The sequence below is a fragment of the Sinocyclocheilus anshuiensis genome, unplaced genomic scaffold, assembly GCF_001515605.1.
Source record: "Sinocyclocheilus anshuiensis isolate Anshui unplaced genomic scaffold, SAMN03320099.WGS_v1.1 scaffold1726, whole genome shotgun sequence".
Taxonomy (NCBI): Eukaryota; Metazoa; Chordata; class Actinopteri; order Cypriniformes; family Cyprinidae; genus Sinocyclocheilus; species Sinocyclocheilus anshuiensis.
Window position 1 is genome coordinate 183,579 of NW_015546155.1, and position 12,720 is coordinate 196,298.

The following is a 12,720-nucleotide window of genomic DNA, read 5'->3' on the forward strand; positions in this document are numbered from 1 at the left end:
CAAAGAGAAAGGAAAACTTGACATCGCATCATATGACCCCTTTAGCTTTCTCCCTATATAGGGAACTACAGTAGGCTATGTAGTACATAGGGAGTAAAGAATGAGTGATCTATGCTGAACATGTGAGTCTGATGTTTGTTACTCACAAAAAGACAAGAACTTTACACATTTACTGATTGCTGATATGAAACTTCTAGAAGACTGGTCCAGGTTCTGAGTTTTATTTGAGGTAATCAGTAGCAAGTAGATATCTAGGACCTAAAAAATGTCCACACTGCTTTCTGAGTTACATCTGTGAAATGGTCAGACACAAAGCCTACACAGAGTTTCTTTCTTTCTTTCATGTTTTTTTCTTTTCTTTTCTTCTGTGGCATAATGAATGATAATTAATTAGAATATAAATTCTATATAAAGTGCTCACACAATTTTTCATGTTTTATGTTCATTTATTTATTTAATTTATATATATATATATATATATATATATATAAATCATTTTTTTATATAAGCAATCCAGGATGTGCCTGCATAAAAGTGGTCATATTTAAATGGTTCTTTAAAATAATAATTTTACAAATTTCCTCCTGACGATCATAACATCAATCATAAGAAAACCTAAACAATAATGTTTCTTAATAATAAAAAAATTACATATCATAATTTTCAATATATTTCATATATTTCATCATCATCATAATAATAACTTGTTTGAAAAAAAAAAAATGTCTAAGATCATTTTCTTATTATTCTTGATTTCTCAACAGTATGCTGATAACCAGGAAATTATTGAATTTGTTACAAATCCCATACCAAATCCTTTTAATCCCATATAGAATGATTTCTAACATTTTTGTGATGCATGAATTTTTCATGTTTAAAATGAGATGTAGTTATTTGGTCTAGTTTTCTGTGAGCAGGAAAAATAAAACAAAAGGCATCAGCAGAATACAAACAATCAGAACAGATCCTAGTGTGACACTGTAAACATGTTTTTCCTTCAAAAAACTTTATATAGCAACATAATAAAGAAAACTGATGAGCTATTTCAGTCCAAAACTAAAAAGGCCATGCTTACCAAATATAAAATTAAAAATAAAAAGTTTCTGGCAATAGTTAAACTTAATGTACATTAACCATTAGTCATTATTAAGTCAACTCTTTCCATGATTTTGCAGAATGGACTGGTAGACGTCGGACTTCAGAAACCGGGGATAGCAGTCTCTCGCCATTAGACTGAAGATCATCTTCTGTGCCGTATCAAATGAGTTGAGGGTTGGCTCCGAGATGTTGTTTGTAATATTTGTGCGAGTCCCAGAATCAATGTTTACCTGAAAATAAGGGCAACACATTTTTTTGAATGAATGAATGTAATATCTGATTTCTATCTTAAAATGCAGAATAACCCCCCCAATAATCGATTCTCTCAGTAGGACATTACAGGAGTTCAGCACAGTTCAGTCAGAGGGGTGTCATTCACCTGTCTGGGTGCTTCCGTTTGCACAAACTCAGTGTAGATTTGGTTTGCCCTGCTGATCATCTCTGGTGCGCTCGTGATCTTTTTGTATTCTTCACATGCCAGCCAGAACAGAATATTTTCCTCACTGTATTCCGACTTTAGGAAGTCCTGGAAAGCCATCTGTCCCGCTGCAGCATGACACCAATATGAGAGTTTATTAGGACAAATAGTTAAGTGTTACTTCTCCGATTTAGATGTTGAAACGGAAATTTAAAAATGAATAATTGAACATAATTTAAGCAGCTACAATTCATATAAGATTGATACAATATTTAACACATCTTTATACAGCAATGCGATTGAGATGTATCACTTCAACATGAACTACTGACTTCATTCAAACATAATTTGACTAGTGTTTACAAATGACAGAGTAACTCATTATTTATTTTTTTAACATTTGCATTATGCCATCGATCTCTAACGCCTGACAAATCAACTGCGGGTAATCCATAAGTATCTTCTTATGCTTTCAATAGACAGTAAGCAAACTGTAATAAATCTACAAATTATTGTCTAAATATATTACCTGTATAAAGAATGTACTGAATAATTTTCTCAATAAATATGGCTATTATATAGAGAGAGAGAATTATTTTTGTTCTGTTATTTAGATTTTTTTTAGAATAATCGTTTAAAAACAAATGTGAATTCTTTTATTTGTTTATTTTTGCTGATTTAAAACTTGACTATCTGATTTAAAACTTGATTATTTCCAGTATTAACAGAGAATATTCAGAGCTGAATTTTCTTACTTTTACAGGACAGAACCTTCTCGATGGACTCACCCCAAGAGTCCACATCATCAATGGGTTCCTGAGAAAAGCAACAAAATCTACCCTTGAAAATTACATGGAGATCCTTCACTGGTGAAGCTGATTATGATACAGATTTCAAATATATTTAACACAGAATCCCAGCATTTCAATCCAATTGCATTCTGCCAATAATATTCCTATAACTTTAAATCCTTAGAATCTGAAATTCCTTGTGACCAGTAAATCCAAGCATATTAGTCGTTAATATCATTTAAAAATAAGAATGCAGATGGAATCATTAATAATCAGGGACTCACTTTATGGCCATCTCTGACAGCAGCGTCCTCTGCATGGAGTCTCCTTCACTCTCTGATTCTGTGTGGCTCTGGAGGGTCTAAACACATTTACTGGCATGAATGGAACACATGGAAATCAGCATGCAAAGCTTTGGGCAGGGTCACCTCCTCAGTCTGTAAGGTCATGAAGAAAACATCTTCAGCGCAGAGGTGGTGGCCTGCTCATCAGTCAACTATTTAACTTTGCTTTATGACTTTTTGTGTTGTGAGATAATGCAAGTTAATGATCATATTTTGATATATGCTTTCCTGTGTAAATCTGTGAAAATATAATAAAAAATGTGATTTTAATTACACATTTAGTATATATAATGAAAACTATTTGATAAAAAAAACAGCTGAGGCACTAATTACAAATAATAAATTGTGGAAATACATAAATTACATGAAGTATCTAGATGAGGCAAGGAAAATCCATGGTTGGAAATGCTGCTAAAATTCAAAGCATTGAAAAAAATCAGAGGCATGATTCAAAATACCACAGACGTAATAAAGGTTTGAAACGATATGGGGGCAAATGATGACAAAATTTTAATTTTAAGGTGAACTATCCCTTTAAGGGCAATGATAATAAAATTTTAATTGAACTATCCCTTTAAGGGCAATGATAATAGGTCAAAATCTTTGTTTTGTTGCATAATATGACATCGGATCCATTGATCCAATAAACTTAGCAAATTTGTAAACACAAGTTTTGCTAAAAAACTGTGCATTTCATTGTATTGTTGTGATAGTTGATGTTTCAAGTTTCTTTTGCTTCACAGACAGTAAATCAGTGGAAATTAAATATATATATATATATATATATATATATATATATATATGAGGCACCCCAGTAGCAAGATGTTGCGACTTGGACACCTCACCTCTCCAAGATACCTTGAAGGATCTTTAATACTTATATTAATACTTATATTCAGCAAGGACGCATTAAATTGGTCAAAAGTGACAGTAAAAACATTTATAATGTTATATCAAACTTCTATATCAAATAAAATATGTTATTTTGAACTTTCAATTCATCAAAGAATCCTGGAAAAAGTATTATATTACAAAAATGTGAAGCAACAACAACTGTTTTCAACATTGATAATAATAGAAAATGTTTCTTGATCTCCAAATCAGCATATTAGGAAGAGCTCTGAAGGATCATGTGACACTGAATATTCAGCTTTGTCATCAAAATAGAAAACAGTTATTGTAAATTGTAATAAAATTTCACAGTATTACTGTTTTTAGTGTATCAAATAAATGCAGCTTTGGTGAAACTAAGATACTTCTTTCAAAAACATTTGAAAATTTTACTGATCCCAAACTTTTGAATGATATATATATATATAAATAATTTATTCACCCTCAAGTTGTTCCAAACCGGTTTGAATTTCTTTCAGCTGTTGAACACAAAAGAAGATATTTTGAAGAATGTTGGTAACCAAACAGTTGACGGTAGCCATTGATTTCCATAGTATGGAAAAAACAAAATACTATGGAAGTCAATGGCTACCATCAACTGTTTAATACCAACATTATTTAAAATGTCTTATTTTGTGTTCAGAAGAAGAAAAAAAAACTCAAACAGTTTTGGAACAAGTGGAGGGTGAGTAAATGATGACAGAATTTTTATTTTCATTTCACATCATGTGTCAAAATTGACAAACTCTGTCATCCAGCAGGGGGAGCTGTGGTTCCTAAATGAACCTCCTCTCACCTCTGTTCCTCCTGGCCTGCTGCACACTAAGCATCCAAGTGCAAAACACCCCCACCACTCTTACAAGCATCAACAGGGATGAATTTGTGTTATCAGTGCCAAATCTTCACACGCTGCCATGCCGTCAGTCAGGTTATGGTGACACACATACATACACTTCAACTTCTTCTGTGTTGTTTTCCTGTTAGTGTCAGCTAAAAGATATCAATAACTAACTATATTCTGCTGCATGGCTGTATAATGGCGGCATGGAGAGATGATGTGCTGTAAGTGTTTATTAGTCTGCTCTAGGATGACAGCAAAAACACCCATAATCCTTTCCACATTTTGTCATTTGTGTAGCATAGCAAGATGATGGTGGTTTATATGTCATTTGAAGGAGTAAATACTTTTGCTTTCATTTCACAAAGCAGAGAGGATATTTCAAATAAGATTCATTTATTCAAATCATATCATTTTATTCCAGGCATTTTGCTGAATCCTATTTTTGCCTTCTAATAATTCTATCATTATTTACTCACCCTCATGTCATTCCAAACATGTATGACTTTCTTCTGCAGAACACAAACAAAGGTGTTTTGAAGAATGTTTCATACAATGAAAATCAATGGGGTCCAAATAGCACTGGACCCCACTGACATTCACTGTACACTGTAAGAAAAAAAATAAAAATCTGTAGAAAAACAGATAATGTCCTGGTGGGAAATTACCAGTACATTTTCCATTTATTGTACCAAGGTTTCCTTCAACCCTAAAACACAACACAATGAAAAAATCAATATGGAAAATTCCTTATTAACACAGTACACTGTGTGTGTGTGTACTAAAGATATTTTTCATGTTCAAAGGAAGTAGTAAAGTCAAACAAGTTTGGAACGACACAAGGATGAATAAATGACAGTATTTTAATTTTTGGTGAACTATCCCTTTAAGACTAGCTTCTCTTTCCCGTCAGGGTCAAATGCTTTTGCAGAAACATCTGGTGTATCTCAGAGTAGCACTGTGGGATGTTAAACACAACAACACATTTGATCATGCCACTCTAACACTTGTCTGTATTACATTTTCCCATAACAAGTGTTATACCACACAAGCTTTGTTTCCATATGGTAATACAGAGCAAGCATCCATTTGGGTTACCTTATGGTATAAGACATCTTCTGTACAGTCAGAACAATAATCAGTCTTCTATGTTTGTAATGATGACACATTTCTGCTCGATCTCACACAGCTCATGAAACAGTTCATTAGTCAACATCCATTTATAATTCATGAAACCTCAGTTCTTTCACTTTAATAGCTATTAAAATAATCGTTCTACCAAGATGCTCGATTTTAGGGCTAATTATGATCATTATGGTTTGATGGTGTTAGTCTGATTAACTTTAAGATTGATAACGCTTAAGGTTTCTTAAAAATTTGTGGACTGCATCCTTGAGTGTCTAATGGGGACTGACTGAGTGTCTAATCTCCTGGGCTGACAACACCACAGCAATAGCCAAGAAAGCACAGCAGCGTCTCTACTTCCTCCGCAAACTAAGAATTACATGTACTTACTATATAACAATAAATTATGTATAAAAAGTGGGTTACACTTTATTTGAAGGTGTCCTTGTAACAGTGTAATTATACATTTAAGCACTGAGTAATATTAATTAACTACATGTACTTACTATAAGGTTAGGGTTCGAATTAGGGTTTGGCTTAGGGTTACTTGCATGTAATTATGCATAGTTAATTGTTATTATAATAGTAAGTACATGTAACATGTGTAACAAGGACACCTTAAAATAAAGTGTTACCAAAAAGCGCAACCAAATGTAAACCAAAACCTAATTTTAACCCTTTAGTAAGTGCATATTGTTAATAGAGTGCATTAGTGCCCGCCCACTTTTTTATTATTTTAAGTATTTTTTCCATTCATTTTTTCCCATACGACTAACCAGACCTGAGATGAGATGAGATGAGTAACAACATTACAAACTTTTATTTGAAGCAAAAAACTGTTAAATCGGACAAAAAGACAAAAGGAGAAGACTGTGTGTACGGCTTTAGTGAGGGAAAGAACTACAATCCCATGAACCACTGCGTATGACATAATCAAATTAAAAACAATAGAGAAATATAAAACTATCCATTTACTTAAAATAATTTTTTTTGACATATAAAATCAACAACTTTCAACTTCATGGGAGTGGGAGGAGCTCAGTGCTCATTTGGTGCAATTTGCTCGCTGTGACTCTCTGATTGGTGGAATTTTGAATTTTATTTACAGCATCATGGGAAATGTAGTGTTTTTTATTTTTATTTTTTACCAGGAATAATTCAAACAGCTCACAGTAGGATTGTCTTGAAAGGTTTGTAGGTTATCGTTAAAAATCAATTTCCCTATGGAGAAAATGAATCATATTTATACTTCCGTAGCCTGAATATTGCACTCTGTTAATATTACTCACTACTTAAATGTATAATTACACTGTAGCAAAGACATCTTAAACTAAAATATTAGTAAAGTTAGTAACAGTTGCTAGTAAAGTTACTATTTTACAAAATATTTTACGTTTTGGCAAATTGGTGGCGTATTTGTATGATCTCATTCATAAGTTTTCTTTTTGAGACCATGATGCACTTATTCAAGTAAACGGTTTGGTTTATGGAGCAAAATTATTCTGCAGGTTCATGCTGCAAATAGAAATTTAGTAAAATGTTGGATATACATATTTTTAATTCCATCTTTGACTGCGTTCTGCTTGGTGGCACCCAAAGTTAGACATTATGCATTCCAGTAGCCTGTCTGCGCATGCATAATTGATGACTGCTATGAGACACTAGCAGTCTGGTTTGATAGGATGACAGTGGATCAGACGTGGGTCTCGCTGAAGACAGCTGGAAGTCTGACATGAGCTCTAATGACTCGCATCAGGAGGTAGATGTGGCCATCTTGGAGAAAATGATTTGTGGGGAAAAAAGAATACATCACTGGGATGAAATCTCGACAAATTGCAAACACTGAGTACCTGTTAGCCATGTTTGCATAGCACAACTAGTGTCAGCCTCGAGCGGCACACCAGCGGACCTCCCAAAATCTGTCTGCAGAGTGCATGTGAAACCACTGCAAGCTCCAAACAGATTTCGGTCGGTGGTCAAAGTGGGCGGTTCTTGGCTAAAATGAGCTGTGTTGCAGGGATGACACATTTTTGTATGCCAAAACCTGGAAATGAGTTAGCATTTTAGCACTTCCAGTTTTATCGGCCAGAAGTCAATAGGTTTTTTGAATGGGTTTTTGGTTAAATGCTTGAAATAATGTCTGGTTAACACAGCTCAAGCTCAAGATATCCCCTCATGATTTTGAAAGCTTTTACTTGTCTGGAAAAAATTGCTAATAAGTGGCTAAATGGGACTACAGAGGTTGACAGGGACATTAAAAGTCATTATGCAAAACAGGAAAACCCATCTACTCACTACTCGCTTTCACAGCCTCGTTGTGTTTATAATAATGCTCTGGCAAACTATTCTAACTATTAAAAAAAAAAAGAGTTGTTGAAGCTTAATGGTGGAGACATTGAAGTCATGCAACTGTGGTGTAGTTTGTTTTTAGCTTTTGGTGACAGTAGGCTTCAAAATTCATTAAAGCGGTCCTCGACTTTAGTTTGCAACTTTATGCCATGGTGATTGTTTGGCCTTCATAAGGTGGACAAACTTATTTTCATTGTTCCTGAACATTATAACCCCATCGTTTATCTGTGTGCTGCACATTTTATGGAGGACAGCAGTATGGCAAAATTGACACCATCATTAATATTTACAGCTGAGCAGATGAAACTTGCAGTTATGGTAAAGGCTGTGTCATTTCCAGAGCACGCTCTAAGCGGTTCGCCAATCACAATGCACTGGGCTAGCTAACCAATCAGAGCACATTTCGTATTTTGGAAGGAGGGGTTTCATCGAAACGGGAACTAAATAGGGTGTTTGAGACAGAATGGGAAGAGAGGTGCTGCAATAATGTAAAATATGTGAAAAATAATGTGTTTTTGGAACAATCAAGCATGAAGACCTATTCTAGTACACCCCAAAAACTAAATCAAGACTTCGTAAAAAGGCCATAATAGGACCCCTATAACGTTGTGTTCATTTATGAACAAAATGTGTAAGAATCGTAAACTTTTGTTGGTCACAGAGCTTCTTTTCTGCAATAACCCAAAAACCAATGGAAAAATCCTACTGGGGTTTCAGTGTCAGCCTACAAAAATACCTGATCAGTGTAATGCTCTATTGGACCAGACTTTAAACTGATAACCAAAAGTCTGGCTACACAATCAAACTCCATCCTAAACATGGATTTTTGAAAAAAGTCCCATCCCACTTTTTCCTCAGAAATGTGTTTTTATTTTTCAATTCTTCAAAGTTCTTTCAAGGTTTTTACTCTCTTTACTGTCTTTGAGAGTGACGCAACCATGGCCATTGTTATAGTTAGCTGTAGGCCAAATTAAAAGACATTTATGTACAGTTTATTATACAGAAATGAATCCTTAAACAGTTATTTACAATGTTTAGGCATTCTAAACATGTAGATTAAATTAAGCTTGGCACGTAATCCTTCAAGCATAATCAAACATTTGACAATCATGACAGAATGATTAGTATTTAAATACCAGCCCACAGGATCTAATGTTAATAAATAGCTAAGAGGTGTCACATGATCAAGTGCTATTGACAATATACAACAACAACAACCAACAACAAAACCTATAGCATCACAAATCTACAACCAGGCCGCTGTGCCTTCAGGACGTTCATTAAAAACGAAGGAGCGGGACCTTCTCCTGGTCATAGTGGGTGGGCCTGCCCTCTTGGTCAGGGCCAAGTAGATATCGGAGGTGAGGAATCGTGGGTAGCAGTCTCTTTTCATTAAGCTGTAGATTTTATTTTGTGCTGCATCAAAGCAGGACCTAGTGGGCTTAAGGATGTTCTTCTCAATGGTGGCCTTGGTTGAGTAGTCGATGTTGATCTGAGGGGAAAAAGAGCAAAACGTAAAACATGAGGACGTCAAAAAAATGAGTTTTCAATAATTGTGCACTATGATGAAATACAAGATACATGAAGTTATGCAAGATGAAAAACGATGTCGTAAGGTCAACTATGATTTCGCCATATCACTGATCTGTGTTTTCTTCTGCTTTAGAACAATCTTATGAGCAGAAGATTCGCGGCTTGTCTTTCAGCCCTTTAAGTCTATTTTTAGAATTCTTGTTTTTCATGTGCAAAAATGCACTGTAAAAGTCTGAGACCAGAGTGAAAATCTTGGAAATCTGGAAATAAAGTTTTTGTATTTTTTTTTAACTTTTAAAACAAGATAAAGTTGACTTTCAGCAGTCAGACTAGAGTGAGTGGTCCCTGCCTCATTTTTACTTCTCAGTTTTTCAGAGTCTATTTTCTCAGCTGTGTGGGCGGCTGAGGGGGAGTTTGCAGCCAAAAGCAGGAAAACCACACGGTCACATATCTGCCCCCAGTCATGTGGCCGGGGGCCGACAATGGCCTCTGCGCAAACACAATGGCAGGTCTTTGATGGTGATGCAGCACAGCACTACACCACAGACATCATTTAACAGAGCCATGTTTGTTTTTAATGTGACTCCCACTAAGGTTAACCAAAGTGCAGCTTCGCTAACAGCAACGTAGCATCATTCGTCACCAGCAATAAGGTGCTTTTCTAAATAGCTTGGGTTTATTTGTTGTGCGGTCTGATAAACAGGTTGTAGTGGCGTAATTAGATCACTCAAAAATGAAAATTCAGAATACTTGGAACCAGTGTTGGGGAAAGTTACTTTTAAAAGTAATGCATTACAATACCGTGTTACTCCATAAAAAAGTAACTAATTGTGTTACTTTTTATGGAAAGTAATGCATTGTGTTACTTTTTTGTCACTTGGGCTCGGCTTGCTTATTTATTTTTAATAAGAAAAAAAAAAACCTAGAAGTTACTAGAAGTACTAAAAGTTTGTGGCAATTGTAAAAGCCCTTTCACACTAAAAGTTAAATTAATAAGCCTCAGGCTGAAGCAAGTGCCTCTGTCTCTGCACCTCACTCCCAATTTCTCTCAACACGGGACAGGAGAGCTGTCAGTGAATAAATGGGAAAACAAAGTAACTTGCGTTACTTATTTGAAAAAGTAAAATTTAAAAGTAATGCTTTGCTTTACTAGTCACTTGAAAAAAAGTAATCTGATTACGTAACTCGTGTAACTTGTACTGTGTTTGTGCTTGGAATATAATGCAACAGCCCAAAGTTTTCTGCTTATAGTTTTGGAACTGAATAGCCTAAATGGCTAATTTCTTTGTTCAGTTCCTTGAATAGTGCAGATTTCAATGATAGATTTCTGCCTGACTAGATCTTCCTTGTTCAAATTCATCCTACTGTTGTTATATTTGCAAAATACGGGCTAAAGAGCATAAGATATAGGCAAAAATGCTATAATTTTGGAATAACGTTATGCGTAACATCATTTGGAATAATGTCATTTTATGTAATTTCATGTGTCGTTCTTTTCTGTAAAATTGTCTCAAATCACCAAAAACATTCAGTCATATATTGAATTATTGGCGTTACATATGATTCTCCAGAAATACCTTGAAGAATTTGCCCACCAAGGCATCAAACAGGAAGTGAGGAATTCTACGGGCATAAAATGTTCTAAAAATCACTGTTACATTACCATGATAATATAACGCAAAATTAGTTGCAGTTTGACCAACTGGTCCCAAATAATAAAACTAATAAATAATGGTAAATTGTTAATATTTGACAGTAAGGTCACATTAATTAACATTAATTAAATTCTGAAGACTTGGAACATAGTGCACTTGGAACAAGTTGTATGGACCACTGTTATGAAACTTTTTCAGTGCTGCTCTTTAAAGCTTGAACACTCCAGTCTCCATCTTTTGTAATTGTATGGAAAAGAGCAAACAGCACATTCTTTAAAAATTCTCCTTTTGTGTTCCATAGAAGCAAGAAAGTTTGGAATAACATGAAGGTTTTCTACAGTTTTTTTGTCCACTAGGATTTCTCAAAAATCTGTCAAAGTGCACAACAGAACAGGTACATCTTATTGAAAAGACTGTTTCTACCCTTTACATATGCATTTGTGCAAAATTAAAAACTGTATCTACCCTGTCCTTACTGTTCAAAATGCAAATGTGTACGTACCTCTTTGGGGGCTTCCTTGTCGATGAAAATGGCATGTATCTGTTTGGCTTTAGACTGCAGTTTGGTTGAAGTCTCAGTGGTCTTAAAGTCTTCACAGGCTAACCAAAACTCAATGTTCTCCTCACTGAACTGAGTGCGCAGAAACTGTGTGAAGACTTCTACCCCACCTGAAACAAGATGAAACATTAATCACTAAATGCATGAGTTACAGATGAGTAAATTTAAATGGACAAAATAATTTGTGCAAGTATCTGTTAGTATTCTTCTTCATGTTCTTCCACATCTTTGAAATATCTATGCAATAGACTATAGCAGCTGTACACTGTAAAAAATGACCGTGAATTTAATGGTAAAAGACTGTAAAAATGCTACAGTAAAAACCTGTTAAATGGTTAACGGTAAATTCCCCTACTATATACGGTGAAAAACTGTATTGGACATTAATTTTACGGTAGTATATCGTTTTTGGAAGTGAAAAAGACTGTATAATTTACAGTGAATAACCAAACGACATGGGGAGGGGAGTGGGTGGGAACTAGGTAGGAGGCTCAGGAGGAGGACGGACGCCTGGGAGGGGGCCGGCAGACAGAGTTCAGGGAGGAGACAGGAGGGACCCGGAGCAGGAAGAGCACAGCAGGACCCAGGCCACAGCCATAACAGCGGCCCACGGTGGAGCCGATGGAGGGAGGAGCCATGGAGGAGGAATGGCCACCGACTACAGGGGGCCGACCAACGGCGACGGAGCAGGTGGTGGAGGAGCCCAAGGCGGAGAAGGAGAGCCAACGAGCCAGGGGGATGCCGAGGATCCGGGGGACAAGGGTGGAGCCGAAGGCTCTGGCGACCAAGGCGGAGATCCGCGGTGGAGCTGGAGCGACTTAGGACCAAGGTGGAGCTGGCGGGAGGAAGGAGCCCAACGGAGCTGGTGGGACAGAGCGACGAGGTGCAGCCAGAGCGAGGTGGAGCCACTGGGTCTACGGGCCGAGGCGGAGTCCGGGCCTCGGAGGCTGGAGGCGGAGGAGAGGGAGACTCCAACCACGGTGACGCTGGAAGATGGCAGTCCCGTGGGGCTCGCACAGCAATGATGGTGGGCTGAGGGTGAGCAGAGGGCGAGCAGAGGGGCTGCCAGCTGACAGCGGTGGAGGAGGCTGCAGCGGGTGGGAGGGCGGGCATTTTTGA

At 36.4% G+C, this 12,720-nt stretch overlaps 2 protein-coding genes across 3 annotated transcripts in view; both read right to left on the reverse strand.

Moving 5' to 3' along the window:
* Nucleotides 1-1,070: 1,070 nt before the first annotated feature.
* On the reverse strand, nucleotides 1,071-2,636 carry LOC107701325 (regulator of G-protein signaling 21-like). Its single transcript, XM_016503313.1, has 4 exons — nucleotides 2,592-2,636; nucleotides 2,272-2,332; nucleotides 1,478-1,644; nucleotides 1,071-1,328 (listed from the first exon to the last, which is right to left on the reverse strand). The coding sequence occupies exons 3-4, from the start codon at nucleotides 1,634-1,636 to the stop codon at nucleotides 1,152-1,154; spliced, it is 336 nt and encodes a 111-aa protein (XP_016358799.1). The 5' UTR covers nucleotides 1,637-1,644; nucleotides 2,272-2,332; nucleotides 2,592-2,636; the 3' UTR covers nucleotides 1,071-1,151.
* Nucleotides 2,637-8,722: 6,086 nt separating this feature from the next.
* LOC107701327 (regulator of G-protein signaling 18-like) overlaps nucleotides 8,723-12,720 on the reverse strand; it is a 6,920-nt gene continuing 2,922 nt past the window's right edge. For both annotated transcript variants that reach the window (XM_016503315.1, XM_016503314.1), the window contains 2 exons: nucleotides 11,545-11,711; nucleotides 8,723-9,346 (listed from right to left, as the gene is read on the reverse strand). In XM_016503315.1, the coding sequence (XP_016358801.1) occupies nucleotides 9,101-9,346; nucleotides 11,545-11,711 (413 nt within the window). In that variant the 3' untranslated portion in view covers nucleotides 8,723-9,100. The remainder of the gene's footprint in view (nucleotides 9,347-11,544; nucleotides 11,712-12,720) is intronic.